The 18913-nt window shown below is 46.9% G+C and overlaps 6 protein-coding genes across 6 annotated transcripts; 1 reads left to right on the top strand and 5 right to left on the bottom strand.

Moving 5' to 3' along the window:
• Positions 1-157: 157 nt before the first annotated feature.
• On the top strand, positions 158-1090 carry PtRabX1 (predicted protein; the record flags this gene model as incomplete). Its single annotated transcript, XM_002176212.1, has 3 exons — positions 158-222; positions 384-507; positions 587-1090. The coding sequence occupies 3 exons, from the start codon at positions 158-160 to the stop codon at positions 1088-1090; spliced, it is 693 nt and encodes a 230-aa protein (XP_002176248.1).
• Positions 1091-1367: 277 nt separating this feature from the next.
• On the bottom strand, positions 1368-3232 carry PHATRDRAFT_bd1252 (predicted protein; the record flags this gene model as incomplete). The annotated part of the gene is made up of 2 exons (XM_002176209.1): positions 1368-1674; positions 1755-3232. The coding sequence occupies 2 exons, from the start codon at positions 3230-3232 to the stop codon at positions 1368-1370; spliced, it is 1785 nt and encodes a 594-aa protein (XP_002176245.1).
• A 645-nt stretch (positions 3233-3877) lies between these two features.
• On the bottom strand, positions 3878-5798 carry PHATRDRAFT_bd1251 (predicted protein; the record flags this gene model as incomplete). The annotated part of the gene is made up of 3 exons (XM_002176208.1): positions 3878-4056; positions 4094-4184; positions 4650-5798. The coding sequence occupies 3 exons, from the start codon at positions 5796-5798 to the stop codon at positions 3878-3880; spliced, it is 1419 nt and encodes a 472-aa protein (XP_002176244.1).
• A 2558-nt stretch (positions 5799-8356) lies between these two features.
• On the bottom strand, positions 8357-9421 carry PHATRDRAFT_bd439 (predicted protein; the record flags this gene model as incomplete). The annotated part of the gene is made up of 2 exons (XM_002176207.1): positions 8357-8472; positions 8494-9421. Coding segments are annotated over 2 exons (1044 nt in total), but the record flags the coding sequence as incomplete, so codon positions are not given.
• Positions 9422-11153: 1732 nt separating this feature from the next.
• On the bottom strand, positions 11154-13661 carry PHATRDRAFT_bd1249 (predicted protein; the record flags this gene model as incomplete). The annotated part of the gene is made up of 3 exons (XM_002176206.1): positions 11154-11975; positions 12100-13098; positions 13194-13661. The coding sequence occupies 3 exons, from the start codon at positions 13659-13661 to the stop codon at positions 11154-11156; spliced, it is 2289 nt and encodes a 762-aa protein (XP_002176242.1).
• Positions 13662-16617: 2956 nt separating this feature from the next.
• On the bottom strand, positions 16618-17307 carry PHATRDRAFT_bd1248 (predicted protein; the record flags this gene model as incomplete). Its single annotated transcript, XM_002176205.1, has 2 exons — positions 16618-16876; positions 16904-17307. 2 exons carry the CDS (start codon positions 17305-17307, stop codon positions 16618-16620), a joined length of 663 nt encoding a protein of 220 aa, XP_002176241.1.
• Between the last annotated feature and the right edge of the window lie 1606 nt (positions 17308-18913).

Here is an 18913-nt window from a genome sequence, read left to right as displayed (position 1 = left end):
ATGGCTGGCGTGTCCGCTGTGTTCCCGTTCTCATTGCTATTTACTTATGTCAAACTATGGTTTTGCACTGGTCAACGTTATATAACCGTTATTTCTTCTCCATTTCGAATTTCTGACAGCAGCAAACACTCCGCCAACACAAACGAGCGAAGGCACCATGGAAAACAACGGAGGCCAACCGCGTCCGCTTCAATTGGGTGCCAAAGGCGCCTATATCGTCAGGTATGTCTTGGTTCCTGTGAAGGTAGTTGCGGGCTAGCCAAAAGAGAAAAGATCTCGAGAAGGACAATTCTGTCTTGCAACAGTTGTGCGGCGAGATAAATCGGTTGTTCACATCAGAAAGGCGCGGGAGTCTCACTCTTATGCTCTTCGAATCCACACAGGTTGTTGATGGTCGGAGATTCGGCTTGTGGAAAGACGTCCTTAGTGTTACGGTTTGACCAAAATGTCTTTTCGACAAAGTTTGTAACGACGATAGGTGTTGACTACAGAGATAAAATGGTGAAGGTATGATTTACGTGTCCAAAGTGGAAGCAAGGAAGTCTCTTTATGCCCCTATCTGACGCTCCGATTTGGTTTGTTACAGATCGAGGGCGCCCAAATGCGGTTGCAGCTCTGGGACACAGCAGGGCAAGAGCGCTTTCGTAGTTTGACTTCGAATTTCTTTGGCCGTGCCGATGGTTTTGTACTCACTTACGATATTTCTAATCGCCCTTCTTTTGACCATGTCATCGGGTGGATGCGAGATATCAAAACTAGAGCACCACCGGACTGTGACATTGTCCTATGCGGAAACAAAAGTGATCTTGACAACGACCGGGTCGTCACGTACGACGAGGGCAAGCTGCTTGCGGACGAATACGGTGTGCAGTTCTTTGAGACTTCAGCCCTGACGGGTCACAACGTCGAAAGAACGTTTACAGCACTTGCGACGACCATCAAGCACAAGAGAATCGATGAATTCGAAGGCACCCCTTCCATTCGAGGAGCTCCGAGTACAGACAGTGCTTCCGCTGCTGGAGATCATCGAACGGTGAATTTGTCGTCAGCTGGTGAAAAAAGGGAGGGACAAAAGCCTGGATGTTGCTAAAGTGCTGGAATTGAGGTACCGGCAGTCCCTTGTTCTCCACTCCATCTGCTAGAGATCGTTGATTCTTTTACATATGTTTTTCATGTCAGTCTGTAAAATCGAAGCATCCTTTGTGTGTGCGCCTTTTTAGAGTGATCATATTTAGAAGTATGGCACGTAATCATCGTCTCCCTGAAGTGTTTCAAATCTTTCGTTTGCACGGACTACGATATGTATCCACAAGAAAAAGATCACTACTAAAGAAATTGCATTGTGCCAACCGTCAAAGAGAACCTTCTTACACATCATCACTACGTTCATCATCCATACTGTCCGGGACACCGCCATCCTTCGGCGGCGCAAATTCTGACGATCCAGTGTTTTCGCTATCGACTTCCCTGTTTTCTGCAATAAAATCGTCCTCCTGGTAGCCGAAAGCGTCGTCCTCAAAATCGTCGCCTTCCGCGGAATACCCATCTCCAGTTTCTTGCGTAATGTCCATGCTGTCATCATCATTTTGAAAGGTAGGAATACTAAAGAGATCTGGTTGATCGCGTCGCATTTTGGTTAGAACGTCGTCCAAACGTTTCACAATGGCGTCTTCCCTGATGCGTGGATACAGAAAGAGTGCACAGTGTTAAAGATGCGATCGAACGAAGGTGTTGTACCTAGCCCGAAAACGTACCACAGCATGTATCCACGATTCGTCGGGTGACCACGAGCGCTGATTCGGTCACTCTGTAGCACATAGCGCTGCCCATCTTCGCGGGTGGCAAAAATATCCGTGGCATCAAAGAAAGATACGCGATCTTGTTTCCCGGCGAACTTACGAAGTTGGGCGTTGATGGCACGAACAGAGTTCCACAATGGAATTTTGTTTTGCCTCAAATGCAGTGTCCCGGGAGTGTATTTTTTTATACGCTGGCGGTCTTTCATAATTGGATTAACGGGGTCTTTTTGCTTGCGAACAATTTTCTTGCGCTTACGACGTGCCGCCTTATCGCGAGCTTCTTCTTCTTCTTGTGCTGCTGCATCTTTTTCTTCCTCGGTGGGCGCACGCTTGGGCCTTACGACTTCTTTTTCCTTATCTTTGCTCTTGAGAAGCCGGTTTTCAACAGGGACCGTAAATGCGGCGTTCGCCGTTCCACTTCGCTTCTTTCGGGTGACTGTGGAGTTAGCGGCCAAGGAGTCCTGGTAATCACTGATAATTGGATAGGCTCCGCTTCGAGCACTGACCATTGGCAGAAGCGAATTGATTACGATGCGAGCATTGGGCTTCTTTTCCAAAATTTCTTCGACAACTCGCAGTATGCCGAGGACAACCACCTCCTCCGAGCACTGCATTCGGGACAGATCATTCATTCCTAGACCGATCCACCAAACCTTTGGATTAAAGTAGTCGGTCATCTCTCCGTGCATAAGTCTCCACAACACGTTGGGCGCTGTATCGCCAGCTATTCCCAAGGCTACTCCTTCTAGAGTGCCTCCCTTCTGCTTCGAAAAGTGCGCCTTGAACGTTTTGCCAATATTGCCGAGACCAGCGGATCGATTGCGACCCATCCAGCGCCCATCCATCTCTTCAATGACTGATTCCCCCAGAAAGGCCACGTCCAGGGTGGCTGCCTTGATGGGATCTTGGAATTCTTTGACGAGTCTGCGATTCGCTTTGAAGGCTTGAACCCAGGATTTGTGGTCCGCTCGACTAATAGGATTCAAGGGGTCTTCACATCGGCAGCTGTCGTTGTCGCCTTTCAAGCACCAGTGGTCGATCTGACCCATTTTAACATCGTACACCGACTTGATATTCGAATGATCGTGCTTGATCACACCGAGGTTTTCGGTAGGGTTGAAGAAGAGATTCGACAAGAGTGCAAGGGTAGCAGCAATGCCGAGAAAAACGAAAAAACCGCAAAGCCCGGGGTAATAGTGACAAAGCATGGAAATATAGCTTGAAGCCACATCAAGAAATGCCGCCTTCTTGGAAGAGGTGTTGCGGGGTGAAAGACTCATTTTGCCTTGGGTTAAGTGGTCGAGATTGAAGCGTGCCGTCTCCGTCCCGCTGGTAGTATTGCTGCCGCCCATTTGATTCTGGAGGAGATCCGTCAAGTCCGAGTCCTCTTCATCACCGGTCTGCATTGCCGATTTGCCTGCTTGGTTCGACATACGAGGGCAAAGGGATGTACTTGTTTTAGAGTATTCACAGTCAATACGGAAAAGTGGACTTCTCTTTTTACAATTAGCTTTCTACTCTAGTAGAGACCGTTTGTATCTCGACACAGAGAAGCTCCTTTGGGTACCACACGAGCTATTACGGAGCGAGTAACGACGGTACAAACGAATCGGACGATAAAAGCCGTTCACGGTCACGTCACGGTTAGCACGAATGGGAAAACCTCGGGAAACTCACCGACTAGCTAGCCGTTGCGACACGCGTGCAGTCACGGGTACTATAAGGCAATGACCACTCCGCTCTTAGTGTGAGTTAATTTACAGTTCAGACATTCACTGTGAGAGAATCACAGTCACCGCGCGCATCGAGTTTTCGTTTGAGAAAATTCGCTATTCGGGATGAGCAGGGCTGAAAATTACGCTATTTGGGAAAAGATACACTTTTGTACTGTAGTTGCTCTACCAAAAGAGCGCGTATCTTGTCTTCTCTGATGGTCGCTTCCAAGGGACTAGCATTGCAAGATGGCGTATAGTCGTGTCCGAGTGGGCCCAAGCAAACGTTCGACAAACAATTGCTTCAGCTTTGCCGATGTATGACGACGCGTAATGCCGGCGGGTGCAAGCAATAAGAATGCTACGTTACAAGCTCCGGCTGCAGCTCTTGCCAAAAAAGGCTTGGAAAAACCAGGAAGGGCCGTAAGAAGGATACCACATGGTGGCGATATGCACAACGTCTCGATCACGGCCACTCGATAGCTTGACGCATCTCTTCGGCGGCTTGCGAGTAAAAGCCGTCGTGACGGGATAGCCCAACAACCCTATGTGACAGTATGAATTCGCTCTGATCCCACTTACTCTCGACGCCTTGCGTTGCTTTCTGCACTTGATCCTTTTCGTCGCCGCTGCTCAATACCTCAGACCAGTTTTGTTCGTCGGGAGGTGTGTTCTATAAAGAATGAGTAGGCTGCTAGGTGGAGAATCGAAAATATAATGGAGGGAACTGCGAAATTGAATCCACATGGCTATACATAGGATATAGAGTTGTTCTTAACTAAAACTTTTACTTAAAAAGTATTTCCCGCGAGAATAAAAACACTTTGAATCAGTGTATGTTTTCCCAAATAGCGTAATTTTCAGCCCTGCTCATCCCAAATAGCGAATTTTCTCTTTTCGTTTGAAAATCGGTCCGAGATTCATGGTACCAGATTTCACAATGGGAGGCAAGCTATGGTAGAAGGGAAGGAACTCACCGTCTGACGTATATTTACTGAGCAGTTGCATATTCCGATGGTACGCAGATGCCGTCTACTTTTCAAACGCTATCGGAACCGTCCTCGAGATACGGCTCGATGTATCGTCGCGTATACGACTCCCTCAACTTGATAATTCCACCTTGTAACAGCACTCTTACCTCGTCCGTCGACTTTTCTAGAGATTTTGCAGTATCCGCAACTGATATCTGGATTCCCGAGTCAAGACCAAACGCCATGCGAATGCATTTCACCTCGTCCTCGCCTAATGTCGTCACCAGAAACTCGGAGAGATCGTGCTGGATCATCATCAGCAAGGCAGAATCGTCCGGAGACGGTTCCTCCGTATCGGGAATAAGGTCTTGTAAAAGACCCGCTACCTGTTCTTGCCGTACCCACGCTTCGTCGTTGCCTTCGTACTCTAGCATTTCGTCTTGATATTCCTCCACGATTTCTTCCTTACGGATCACGCGTCCTGTATCCAAAACCATACCTTGGCTTAACTCCCATTCCTCTTGATCCTCGTAAGCGGGGCGGGCGTCCTCTAAGTGCGGGTGATTTATTTCTACCGTTGATTCCATCGATAAGGTTCCACCTTGTGCCATGATCAAGTAGTCATGCAACCGCTCACGAGCGATTTGGAGTTCTTCTGCCACGTCGTTCCACGTCGGCTGTCGTCCCTTTTCGTCAATTATCGTTCGCTTCAACTCCTTCGCTTTTCGGACCATCACAATTACGGCTCGTGGCAACCGGACCGGCCTAGTATCCAGGTCTAACGAACGAATCAAGTGCTTGCGAATCTGTTTCCGCGCCGTGTGCTCAAAATCTGTTTCCGTGTGATCTTCCTTTCGGTAATGGCTCATAGCGTCTAGAAGGGAGACCAAGCCTTCCTGTACAAGCTCCACTCGAGAGCTTCTGGTGACAGCTTCGCTCCTAGTGCGCAAGACTTCATGGACCAAACAGTCGACTAGGCGTAAACCCTCACGTACGGAATACTCGATTTTGGGAAGATCCAGTTCCTGTCGACGCTGTTGCTCCCAATTCCAGATCCGCTCGGCGAGGTCTCGATTTACATGACCAAAATCGTCCTCCAAAATGTCACCGACGAAAGCATCTCCTTCCGTAAAAGCTTTTGGGGTTTCCGCTCTCGCTTTGGAGAGACACAGACCGTTCTGGACGGCGATTTTTGTTCCGTATGCGTCCACGGGGTATCCTAAACAATCCGAATTTCGAATACAAGACACCCAACCGACGCATCTGCGACTCGAAAAGAAAAACACATTGGCAACAAGGACAGTTCGAGCAATCATTGTACTTGGAATACAACGCGTCCTTCTCACAGTCAACACAAGGAATACGTTGTAAATTGCGGCCCGAAAAACTCGAATATCCTTTTGGGAAACTGCGAAAACGGGCTAGAATCGTGCCCAACAGAAAGGAATCAAAGGATCGTATATACTTTTGTAAGCGGATAAAAGAGGGGAGGGTTACCACGTACCCCTTTTCGTGAATGAGACCGACATCCACGACACTCTAGTAGTAGAAGCAAACCCTTTGGTTCTAGACAGCCGTCGAAGTAGGTCTCATTCACGGAAAGGGGTGCGTGGTTAGGGTTAACCCTCCCCGTGGAAAACCATAAGCCATTTTTGCTATATTCTTGAGAAGTGAGCTTCGCAACCAAGCAAACGAAAATCTAGGAAACTATAAGTAAGATTCAGATCAATCTAGCTAAAGCGAAGGCACTGGGAAGTATTTAGGAAGTCCTGCTTGCCTGCATAGCGAGTCGACAAAAATATGTTGACATAGGCAAGAAAGTTTTAAAGAAACTGACTCGGACTTGCTGTTAACTAGCCCCGCAATGTTATCTGTGAGCAGTTTTTCATTTCTTTGACCTCCGCAAATTCCCGGTATCGGCTTTTTTCCTCTGTAGAAGCAGTGAGCTTGATTTCTTTCAACTGTAGAGTAAAATACATATTTAGCTCGAAGCGAGGGCACTAGGAAGTATTTAATGCGTCATACTTGCCTGCACAGCGAGTCTACTAAAATATATTAAGATAAGCACAATAGTTTTAAAGAAAGTGACTGGTACTTGCTGCTCACTAGCCCAGACATTCTTGGCTCTGAGCAGTTTTTCATTTGTTTGACGTACACATTTTACCGGTATCGATTCCTCTCCTCCGTAGAAGCAGAGAGCTTCATAAATTTCATCTGGATTGTCGCCTCACTCATCCTTTTCAACAGTTTCAGAATTAAATAAAATGGACGACAGCGAGAAATCAAACATCCGGTCTTCGGATGGCCAAGATCTGCCGGGTCGAAACTCCCGCAATGGAAATATCCCGGGAGTCGAATTAGGGCTTGTCGGCCCCAGCACTTTGGACGAGGCTAACACTTCTTCGAACGTGGAACGAGGAAGGAACACTAGTTCGACTGGAATTGAAACGTCAACAAATGCTACCCAAGTTGACGACGGAAAAGGAGCTGTTATGGCACCACATTTGGAACAACAAGATACTGATGAAAAGGATGGAGCTGGGAAAAAGAAGTGGATGACATTTGGTGCCGTCGGAGGCCTCGTCGCTACGGCAACGGCCTTGATGCTGCGAAGTGTTCGAAAAACTGATGACAACGAAATTGCTGGTCCAAACGTGTCTGGCGTCGACAATGGAGTGAGTGGAGTGGATAACGCTGCAGATGCCACACAAGAGGCAATTAATCAGTCGTTGTCCAATGCACAGTCAGTTGCCCGAGAAATGGCGCTTCAGGCTGCACAACAAGCTGCATCATCAGCCGCTGCGGCAACAACAGCCGCAGCGGCAGCGGCAACCGCATCCGGTGGAATTTTTGGTGCTGCTATTGGATCTATTGCAGGCGCCTCTACTGGAGTGCAAGTTGGAGTAGCCGTTGCCATTGCCGCAGTGACTGCGGTCTCCGTTTCGACGGGTGTGGTGGTGTCAGAAAATAGAGCCGAGCAATCTCAGCCCATACCAACCACGCGAGGAAACTGCAGTGATACGTATGAAGTGAAAGATGGGCGTCTTGCGGTGGAGTTTGCGGATTTGTTTGTCGAATCAATCCCAGATGACAATGTCCTTCTTCTCGAAAGGAATTTTGTCAAGCTCTACAACGAAGCTTCCAATACTTGCAATGAGCTCTACGAACGAGAAATGCTTGAAGCCAAGTTGGTTTCTTGGGAAGTAGAGGTAAAGAATTCGCTGAACTTTACGAAGCTGTTGTGGGAGGCCCGTGTGACTTGCACTGGCTGCTTTGACATGGAACCTTTGTTCTATTACAACGACTTGCCAGAAAGTGCTCGGAACCTTGCTACGGCTATCAAATACAAAAACTTCACAGAGAAAATTCCTGTCTCGCTTATAGAATTTTCAAGTCCCTTTGGAGTAGCGACAACAACAGTACTGGAAGCCGACGGTCGCAAACAAATGTATATAAATACACTTGATGCGATGACCGGAGAAGTGGTGGACGCAGTCACAGTCCGTGTGCTCCCTGATGGGCTGCTAACACAGTCGCCAGTTCCTCCGCCAAATACCTCTACGGATGACAGAATTAGCGAGGAGCCCTCTCCCGTCAATATTGCTTCATCAACACCAAATGCAAGCCCATCAGTTGTGCCCACTACCACTACAAGCATTCCGCAATCATCAGCACCATTCAGTGAACCGTCGTCATTTCCAGTGTTCCTGACAGCAAGTCCAACCACTATGCCCCTTGCTCCATCAAGTGTTCCACCTTCGTTTGTCCCGTTGAGTGAACCGTCATTGATTCCTTTGGGACCAACTTTGAGTCCAGTAAATTCACCAATGGATGTTTCAGGTGCCCCACTCACGTCAGCCCCTATGGTAGAACAAGAGCCGTCCAGTATACCTTCATTTACACCTTCATCTATACCGTCAACAATCCCGTCCTTACTCCCCTCATTGGTTCCTACTTCTGTCCCTTCAAATTCACCATCTTCAGCCCCGTCTAAAGAGCCCTCTAGTCAACCATCTACTCTTCCATCCTTGAACCCATCATCGGTACCGTCGTTTGTACCCTCAAGTATGCCATCATTTGACCCATCGTTGTCACCTTCTTCACAACCCTCAGCAATGCCAACTTCAGTGCCTTCAAGATTACCGTCCAGTGTACCATCTACATCATCAAACCCGTCATTGGTCCCATCTTCTGAGCCCTCAAGCCAGCCCTCATCATTGCCATCCTCAGCGCCATCGCCTTTTCCCTCGAGTGAGCCGTCGTCTGGTCCGTCGTCTCTGCCTTCATCTGAACCCTCGAGTGCACCAAGTTCGCTTCCGTCGGCACTGCCTTCCTTACTCCCATCTTCTGAGCCCTCAAGCCAGCCCTCATCATTGCCATCCTCAGCGCCATCGCCTTTTCCCTCGAGTGAGCCGTCGTCTGGTCCGTCGTCTCTGCCTTCATCTGAACCCTCGAGTGCACCAAGTTCGCTTCCTTCGGCACTGCCTTCCTTACTCCCATCTTCTGAGCCCTCAAGCCAGCCTTCATCATTGCCATCCTCAGTACCTTCGACTCTTCCATCAAGCGCACCGTCCTTGTCCTCCATTCCATCATTTGAACCTACATCAATACCTTCTACAGCACCAACAAGCCAGCCTTCTGTGTTTCCATCTTCTGTCCCTTCTTTTGCACCATCAAAAGAGCCCTCAAGGCTTCCATCATTGGCACCTTCAACTTTACCTTCTCTTTCCTCTATTCCTTCTGTTACCCCTTCTGTAGCTCCATCAGCTGTGCCTTCTGGTGAGCCCTCATTTGTTCCATCTGGTGCACCATCTCCAGCTCCACCAGGATCCTCATGGACATTGGAAAACGCTGCAGTAGCCAATGGTTGGACTGATATTACATATGGCAACAACCTATTTGTAGCTGTCTCTACAAGTGGAACAGCTGACCGTGTCATGATCAGTAGTGATGGTATTGTCTGGACCAAGCAACTGAGTGCATCAACAAGCAATTGGTGGGGTATTGCCTTCGGAAATGATATCTTTGTTGCAGTTGCCTGGGGTGCTACCACAAATGATGGTGTCATGACTAGCTCTGATGGTATAACCTGGACAAATCGAGTGAGTGCCAGAGCGAACAACTGGTATGATGTTGCATTTGGTAGTAACACATTTGTTGCGGTTGCATGGAGTGGAACCAATGATCGAGTCATGACTAGTCCCAATGGCATTGACTGGACAAGTCAAGTGAGTGCATCAACTGCTGAATGGTATGCTGTTGCATTTGGTAATGGAGTATTTGTTGCAGTTGGTGACGGTACCCAGGCTATGAGAAGCATTGACAATGGCATTACTTGGACACTTGGAGAATCATATGATAAGATGGAATCACGTGATATAACATTTGCCAATGGACTGTTTGTTGCTGTGGGGTATGCACCCCGTGTTTTGACAAGCCCTGATGGCATTACATGGACAAGTCGACCATGCCCTGCAGGTAGCTGGCAAGGTGTGTCATATGGCGAAAACACTTTTGTAGCAGTGTCATCAAGTCGTGATGCCAATTGCGTCATGACAAGTACTGATGGAATAACATGGTCCTCCAAAACCAGTATTGAAGGCTATGACTGGAACAGTATCACATTTGGTGGTAATACCTTTGCTGCTGTAAGCATCAGTGGAAATGTTATGACAAGTAGTGCAACAGTGTAAATGGCATTGAAGGAACTCTCCTGGAAGAGAGCAATACTGAAAAACTAAATATAACTGTAGGATCTACACAACCAAAAGGATCTGTATCCTCTAGAATGTTGGTCCAAGACCATTCAAATCCTCCACCTTGTTACCCTAGTGTGAAGGGGAATCCCATAGTAATTGTGTATATGTGGCAATCCAAAATTACCCCAAAATGGCAATTTTGGCCTAAACTAGAAAACTGCAACAATAATGGGCTACTAGTGTCTATTCTAAGGGGAGGGAGAACCCAGAGTAGTACTTTCATACAATGATGTATATAATCTATCCAAAAACTCCGCCTAAGTAATTACTCTGAGTTCACTATCCGACATGTAAGTAATTACTCTGAGTTCACTATCCGACATGTAAGTAATTACTCCGAGTTCACTATCCGATTTTGTAAGTAATTACTCTGGGTTCACTGTCCAACAACATAAGTAAACCCATTTGGTTAACCCGGAGAACGATAGTTCTTTTCTAATGCAATAAAATCTTTTTCAAATCCTTACTAATCTAAAGTGACGCTGTGAAAACACCCTACCGAAACACCCGCCTAATCAAGATTTCTGGCTGGCAGTAACAACAGTGTATGTTGCAACATCCAAACGTCACTGTCCGTCCGACCTTTCCAAATTTCATCCTTTGTTGGTATCTGAAAACAAATAAAATTTGCTCCATTGATCACTTGTAGAACTAGGACATAGTGGCTGACAATAAGTTTGTAAACATAGGTTGTTCCGTCCATTTTTAAGGCTACATTAGCCAGATCACAGTCAATTTACACTGTTTGCGTGCAAGGACACTCCAATGCCATATTGTATCCTTTTTTAAAATTGTGCGTATCTGAAGCAAGAAAAATACTCATGGCTGATCCAAGTTAACAAACAAGGAAACTCTAGAGACGTCATGAACATGTAGAGAGATTCTTCTTGACCCTAGGGAGCTCCCCGTTTTCTAAGAGACAAACAAACAAAGCAAGGACAAGGACGCTGTGACAATTCCACCTCGAAACGAAACTGCAACGTACGATGAGGTGGACTGCGGTGTACTGCTGGAGCCGGAATCGGTAGTCGGGACGTCCGAGGAAGCCGTGGGTGCAGCCGCCGGGGAATCCGTAGCCGTAGGACCGACGGTTCCCGTCAAAGGACCACCGTTGCAACAGTAGTCAATCACGTTGATACCACTATCAATAAAGGATACCACAGTACTAGGGTTGCAGCCCTCGGTTTCAAGAGGGTACCAAAAGTCATAGTACAGTGGGTCGAGAGGGTACCAAAGGTAATAGTACTGTGTATCTTCGTTGGCATTTCCACAAGTGTAATTTTCATCTTCCAACAGAACAAGGTCAGGGTTGAACATGGTGGAGCTGGCACCACATAAACTGCAAATAGGACTGGAGCTTGGACATTCACAGAAATTGGCTATACCAGCCGTAACGTTTCCGCAAGTGCTGGCACCTGCGACATCGTTGAGCTGCGAGCAGGTTGTTAAGGCATCAGGAATGCTCTTGTCGGCCGCGACAGCCGGGACATCTTCTCCATTCGGACACAATTTGCACGTGTCTGTTGCAACAACTGGGCAGCCACAAATGGAAGCTCCAATTGTTTGGAATAGCACACAATCTTGTGAGTCTCTGTCGACAACTCCGAATTCGGATGCTGCGTCAATACACAGAAGGCCGTCATCGTAAAATGCGGTATGATCGGGGTCACGACCGTCTGGACAAACGGGACAAAGTTTGCCCCCGGTTGGGCTCGGACAGTTTCCTGCAATTTGCTTTTGAAACGAAAAAGAGAGGAAAAGAATGTGGTAAGACACGAGGCATACGTAGGCAAGCCGGCTCTCTTTTTTTCCGTTGGCGCGAATTCAAATGTTGCATAGTCGACTTTCGAGCACGTACTGAAATCTCAAAAGTGTAGGTGTCAACATCGTCGGAGGAAGATCCCGTGACCATAAAGAAGTACCTCGTCCCAGCAACCGTATCAAAGGTCACTTCACTTCCGGAGACTGATAAAAAGACGTCGTCGTTCATCGCGACGCACATTAGGTCGCTACATTCTCCAGAGTACACAAACAAAATAGAGTTTAAGTTTCCGGAAGTCCGGCCGGTTACACAGCCGTTCGCATTAGCGGTATAGGTGTACCATTCTCCCTGGTGTTCTCCGTAGTTCAGGAGGCCACATGATTCTGCCTGGGCGTTCACTTCTGCAGTGGCATCTCCTGTATTACCGCTGACCGTAAACGGCAAGGCCGTAATGACGCTAGCTGAATCACAATTGGTAATGTTCGCAATTGCTGGGAAGTCTCCGTTGAAACAGCAAAACTCAACGACATCGAATCCTGTCTCAAAGTTCACAAGGCTTGGACTACAGCCTTGCTCAATGGGGTTGAGCACAGCCGAGGCTCTAATATCCGCTTCGGCATCCGCGCAGGTGTACGGAACGCTGTCCAGTGGAAAGTTGAACAAGAGGCGTTCAGGATTTGGATTGGTTGCCGTTTCATCGCAAAGACGACAGGGGCTTGTCCCGGGGCAGCCACATTCAGCTGCGAACCCGGCGGTAACGGCTCCACAGGTGTCGACTCCGTCAAGACTGTTCAAGGTTCCGCATGTCAGGCTTCCATCGCCGAAAACGACCAGATCTGGGTTGGCAACGTCCTCTCCACCGGGACAAAGTGGGCAAGATTCTTGAGAGGTGGGGCATCCGCAAATAGTGGTTCCAGCGATTTGCAAAATGGCGCAGCTTTCCCCACCGTCATTGAGAATTGCGCCGGCCACCGCGGCATCGGAACACAGCGTCTCTCCATCGAAGAGAGCGCCGGCAGCCGGCTCGCCACCGTTGGGACAGACGGGACAGATTTGGTTGGCAGAAGGATTCTCACATTGTGTAGACGTAGAAGGCTGAAATGAGACAAAAAGGATGAAGATGGTTAGATACAATTCCAACGTAGGGTACAAAAGAGCGTCAATCAGCAACGCGAAACCACGCAACTTACCGCAATGGTGAAAGAAAAGGGCCCAGCACTTTCACCCACAAAACCAGTGACCAGGAAATAGTAGGTTGTTCCAGCAGTGGCTTGAAGTTCCACGAGACTGTTGAGGTTCTGCAAGGAGATGTCGTCGGTCATGGCTGTACACATAAGCGCACTGCAAGTCCCCGTATAGACCGACAGGATGGGGTCGAGAGGCGGCGTCATAGCATCACTTGCGGAGAGACCAATGACTTCGGCGTCCAAGCAGCCGTCTTCTTGAGCCGTGTAGGAGAACCAATGTCCCTGTACGTTACCAGCGGGCACGATTCCACACACATCGGCTCCAGCTTGCGCTGTTGGGCTCACCAGTTGCGTATCTTCCAAAACTCGAAACGGCAAGCTAGGCACGGCGTCCGCAACGTCACAGGTCGGCGCTTGACCCGCTGTCATGCCGAACGCAAGAAGGGCTACGACGGAGCGAAGTATAATCATCGTTCTCGAAAACAGCAAAATGCAGCAAACGGAGCTTTCAGTGTTGGGTCCAAGACTTTCTATCTTATCAATCTATCAATCGTCCTCACTGTCAGTTATTGGGCAAGGGATTGTGTTACCGTTGGAGGGGAATTGATACCTTACTCTACGACCGAGTCAAACAAGAATCTTGTTCTACTTACGAATCGGCTGTTGATACGACTCCTGGGTCGTCCCTCACTACATCAACATGGGCGTGCCTCATTAATTGAAAGTCACAGTCCTGCAATAATACCAAAAAGACATTTTGCATCGATCTAGAAATGCCAGGAGCGCGCCAGGCGGGCTTTCCCAACGGCAGGTGAAAATAAGTGATATGGAGGCCTTTCCAACTTTGGCAATTGTGCCAGATTAAAATCCCTAAGGAAAAGGGTATCCGGGCGTAGTAAATTTATATATGAATGTATACTTTTATGTTTCACACATATTAATTTTTTACGAATGGAATCACTAAGGAAAACGAGATCTCAGTGTAGTAAGTCTAGTCATGAATATATATTTTATCTTTACGCAGAGATTCATGTTTTACTTAACGAATCCCACTGGGATCCAAAAAGTTGCCACTGAGTTTCAAAAAGGGTTAAAGTTACTCTAGAAAAACCCTACGACAAGCATATCGGGGTTCATTATCCCTTTATCTTGGGTTTATGCTTATAAGTCTTTGTTTTACGTCTTTTTATCGTATCTACTATCCTTTGGTCCCACAGACACGTTTTAGCCCGTTATCGTTGCAGTTTTCTAGTTTATCAGACCCATCGTTCTACGCTGAGGTAACGGGATCAAAGGTAGGGTGATTCGTTGTGATTTGAGTGTTTGAGTGATCGCCAAGTCCGATAGTGCCTGGGGAGGTAAAGCTAAATACCTGGCTCTTCATGTCGTTGTTGAGTCGCCAAAGCCTGCAGAGGCCTGGAATATACTGCCAGTTTCTCGTAATGGTCCATGTGGTAGACATGTTGATCGGTAACTGGGTTTCGTATCCGTCTAACGGTCTGAAACGAGGCAAAATCTCCATGGTGGGACGCTTCCATGGATCTCTTCATCTACCGAAGAAGGTGCATTGCACAAGAATTTATTGTTTGCTAAAAGCTCGGATCCAAGCTTTATCCATGTGTGGATGATAAGTAGTTTGTTTGGATGGAACATTTACTTATACAGCAACAATTATCGGACTTGTAGCAAACGGTAATCGTGGATCCTCCACTCTGATAGATATCAGCCAAATATCTCGTATTATGGGTTGCGACATGAAAATGGTGTTCGTCGCGTTTTATTGAAATGGTTCTCAAACGGTATTCAATATCGATATCACTTATATGGTATTTATGTGGTGTTCACATGTGATGTTATCAGTGATCAATAATTCTCATGTTCACGTGGTGCAGAAAGAACACTGAATGTTGTCGAACCAGCTTACGAAGTTTTTATGAAATTTAAGACAGGTGAAGAAGACGAGAGTTGACCTAAGGGGAGGGGTATCCCAGAGTAGTAACTATATACCTTGCTGTATAAAATTTATCCAAAAACTCTTCCTAAGTAATTCCTCTGGGATAGCAGGGTTTCCCTCTGGGATGTCTAAGTAATCCCTCTGGGATAGCAGGGTTTTGCTCTGAGATATCACCTATTCCCTCTGGGATATCAAATAGGGTTCGAGCTACTCCTCTGGGATACCTAACTTGCTGACGTCCAGCATACAGCTTTCACATTCACAGTCAGCTGTTCTTCCGCAAATTGTTTGTGTCGTGTATTTCCTCTGGGATATCATATCCTTCCTCTGGGATATCATGTATTCCCTCTGGGATATCAAATAGGGTTCGAGCTACTCCTCTGGGATACCTAACTTGCTGACGTCCAGCATACAGCTTTCACATTCACAGTCAGCTGTTCTTCTGCAAATTGTTTGTGTCGTGTATTTCCTCTGGGATATCATATCCTTCCTCTGGGATATCACCTATTCCCTCTGGGATATCAAATAGGGTTCGAGCTACTCCTCTGGGATACCTAACTTGCTGACGTCCGGCACACAGCTTTCACATTCACAGTCAGCTGTTCTTCCGCAAATTGTTTGTGTCGTGTATTCCCTCTGGGATATCATATCCTTCCTCTGGGATATCACCTATTCACTCTGGGATATCAAATAGGGTTCGAGCTACTCCTCTGGGATACCTAACCTGCGGACGTCCGGCACACAGCTTTCACATTCACAGTCAGCTGTTCTTCCGCAAATTGTTTGTGTCGTGTATTCCCTCTGGGATATCATATCCTTCCTCTGGGATATCACCTATTCCCTCTGGGATATCAAATAGGGTTAGAGCTACTCCTCTGGGACACCTAACCTGCGGACGTCCGGCACACAGCTTTCACATTCACAGTCAGCTGTTCTTCCGCAAATTGTTTGTGTCGTGTATTCCCTCTGGGATATCATATCCTTCCTCTGGGATATCACCTATTCCCTCTGGGATATCAAATAGGGTTAGAGCTACTGCTCTGGGACACCTAACCTGCGGACGTCCGGCACACAGCTTTCACATTCACAGTCAGCTGTTCTCCGCAAATTGTTTGTGTCGTGTATTCCCTCTGGGATATCATATCCTTCCTCTGGGATATCACGTTAGGGTTAGGGTTACCGTATTCATTGTAACGTTTGCCACGTGTTCGGAAAACAACCATTTTGGGACAGACAATTACAGGACCAAATCTTGACCACCACTACAAGGATCAATGCACATTCTGTTGAATTTCCAGACCAAACTGTTTTGTTGTCTCAGAGTAAGTATTCCATTGGAGCTTGCTTCATATATTTAGTCATTGCAACCAACTTGCTGAGATTTACCAAAAACCATCGTGTGTATTTGAAGGAAACAGTATTAACTGTAAAGTAAGAATTTTTAATTTACAATCATGTAAGCCTTTGTCAATTCTAATCATGTAGCCACTTTTGCTCCAACCACAATGCTGGAGCGGCAACCACCTGTGCTTTTGTGATACTGGTAAGAATGGACACGTTCCGAAAGTCACCCGCCCTGTACAGGGGCAGGACTGTTTTCAAAAGCCCTTCGTAGCTCAAACAAATTTCAGGCGTAATTTCCGTCTTGTAAAAGCTCTGTTTGACCTGTTGGTGGTCCATTTCTTCTTTATTGGTTTGTGTTTCAATGGCACGAGCCTGGATTGTCCGGCATCTGCATTGGCTTCCACGTCGGCGCTACTGCTCTACGGAAGCGGCTTTGACGGCCTGACGTTGTTCGGCCAACTTGCTGACTTCAACGCGGGTTTGTATGTCAATGATGATGTTGTATAGATCTCGGAGTCCAATGCGCACTTCGTCGACGCGCGGGTTGTTGGTGGAAAAGACAAGATCTGCGACGAACATTTCGTAGGCATCGGACAAGTTGACGTCGTCTCCCTGATTGTTGTTGGTGCTGATGAGATTGTATGAGTCCGATTTGATATTGTCAAGGAGACTGTACAAGTGTGTGGTCAACACGACGGTGCCGGCGGGGTAACGGAAGGCGTGCTTGCCCGACGTCGCCGCGGATGGGGCAGGCAGCACCGAAAAGGCGCGAGCGCTTTTGAACGTTAACAAGAGACCAAGAGCACCAGAGAATCTCATCCTGTGTTGTTGTTTAGGATTGTTGTTGTTGTTGATGACAACAAACCTGCCGTCTTTGTTCCTGTCAACTTTAGGGTGATTGCACTATTCACTCTGCAACCGTTGTGGGGTGCATCTCTTTCGGTTTGCTGGTGTAGACGCTTAATTCCTGTGAATATCGGAATGAGTGTGTACAGTAGCTTAAATTTGGTGCATCTGATTCGGAGTAAGCTTTGTTAGTCCATTGACCAAAACCGTTTTGTTGACGACAGCCGAAATTTGGTTATTGTCGCGTCATCACCTTGCCACGTAGACATGTTCCTCCGGTTTAAGGGGCTGCAGGGTTTGGCTCCTTCACAAGCCTCCATGGGCTAAGTAGCTAGCTCCACTGTCACTGACACTCACTGCCAACCACATTAAAAACACCTCCCATTGCAAAACAACAGAAGCTAGCAAAATGAGTAGTAATGACCACCTTAACAATCATCCCACTGCCATAAATAATCCTTACGCAGCCAAAGGGAAGAAGAGGAAAGAGTCTGATAGAGAAGGACAAACCCTACCCTTACAAAAGCATGGATCACATTTTTTCAATGTTGCATCTAGTAGTAGGACTTTATCCACTAGTCCTGCAAATGGCCAAAACAATCCCTCAGTATCATCCATAGATTTATCCACTGATGAAGTCAACATAGATTCAGACAATTCAGTGTTCCAAGTTACACCTTTTGGACTATACTGCCTCATATGCAAGAAGAAAATTTCTGCAGATCATAGTACCAACTTCTCCAGGCACGTAAAAAGATTCCATGCTGGGTATAGTGGTAAAACTTTCCAGGAACTTCAATTAGAAGTACAAAGAATCAGCAATTCACCTATAAATGATGATTGTTGCGTTGACACACAAAAAATGATGATTTCCTGTGGAGTTTGTAATGAAATTTTCTCAAGACCATCAAGTTTTGAGCGTCATATTGCAAATGCAGTCAAGAAGGGGGACCAATGTGCTCAGGGTAGATCTGTCAAAAAGTTGTGTATCAAAACAATGTGCAATAGAGTGGTTGAAGATTTGTCTAAAGATAAGGAAAAAGAGGTTCCTAAGTCATCAGATCTTCTCTCCTTCAGTGCCATAGCCTTGATCATCAAGCCATTTGTCAGAGAGGATGAGAGTCCTCAGAGATACATTTCCATTTTTTCAAAATATATCAGAAATTCAGCAATTCAGTTTGAAAGCAAAGTCAGACAGAACATTTTTCAATACCGTGAGCTGGAGGCTGGTGAACTTCAGTTAACCAAGTTGCTTCAGATTGCAGAGGATTGGCTGACTCAATATGCAAGGATTGAAGTTGCTGAAGTGCCTGCCAACCTCAGAGCCAGCTTGATACTGTATGAGGGAGTGGAGATCAATCAAGTTGTCCAGAACACTACATTTTCTATGAGAGAAAATGTTAGTGTGTTGAGCAAGGAACTGAAAAAGCTGCTATGCTTCCTCTGGAGACATGATTGTGTTGGAACTAGCATCATTGTCAAGACAAGACAAGAGATCTCTGATCTTCTGGAGTGCAGTGTGTCTTTGACTCAGATCATTCAAGGTGGTCTGATTGGCAAGCTTTTGGTTGATGTCTTA

Source organism: Phaeodactylum tricornutum, genomic scaffold, assembly GCF_000150955.2.
Source record: "Phaeodactylum tricornutum CCAP 1055/1 PHATR_bd_25x34 genomic scaffold, whole genome shotgun sequence".
In the NCBI taxonomy this organism is placed as follows: Eukaryota; Bacillariophyta; class Bacillariophyceae; order Surirellales; family Neidiaceae; genus Phaeodactylum; species Phaeodactylum tricornutum.
This window is presented reverse-complemented; position numbering and strand designations above follow the sequence as displayed.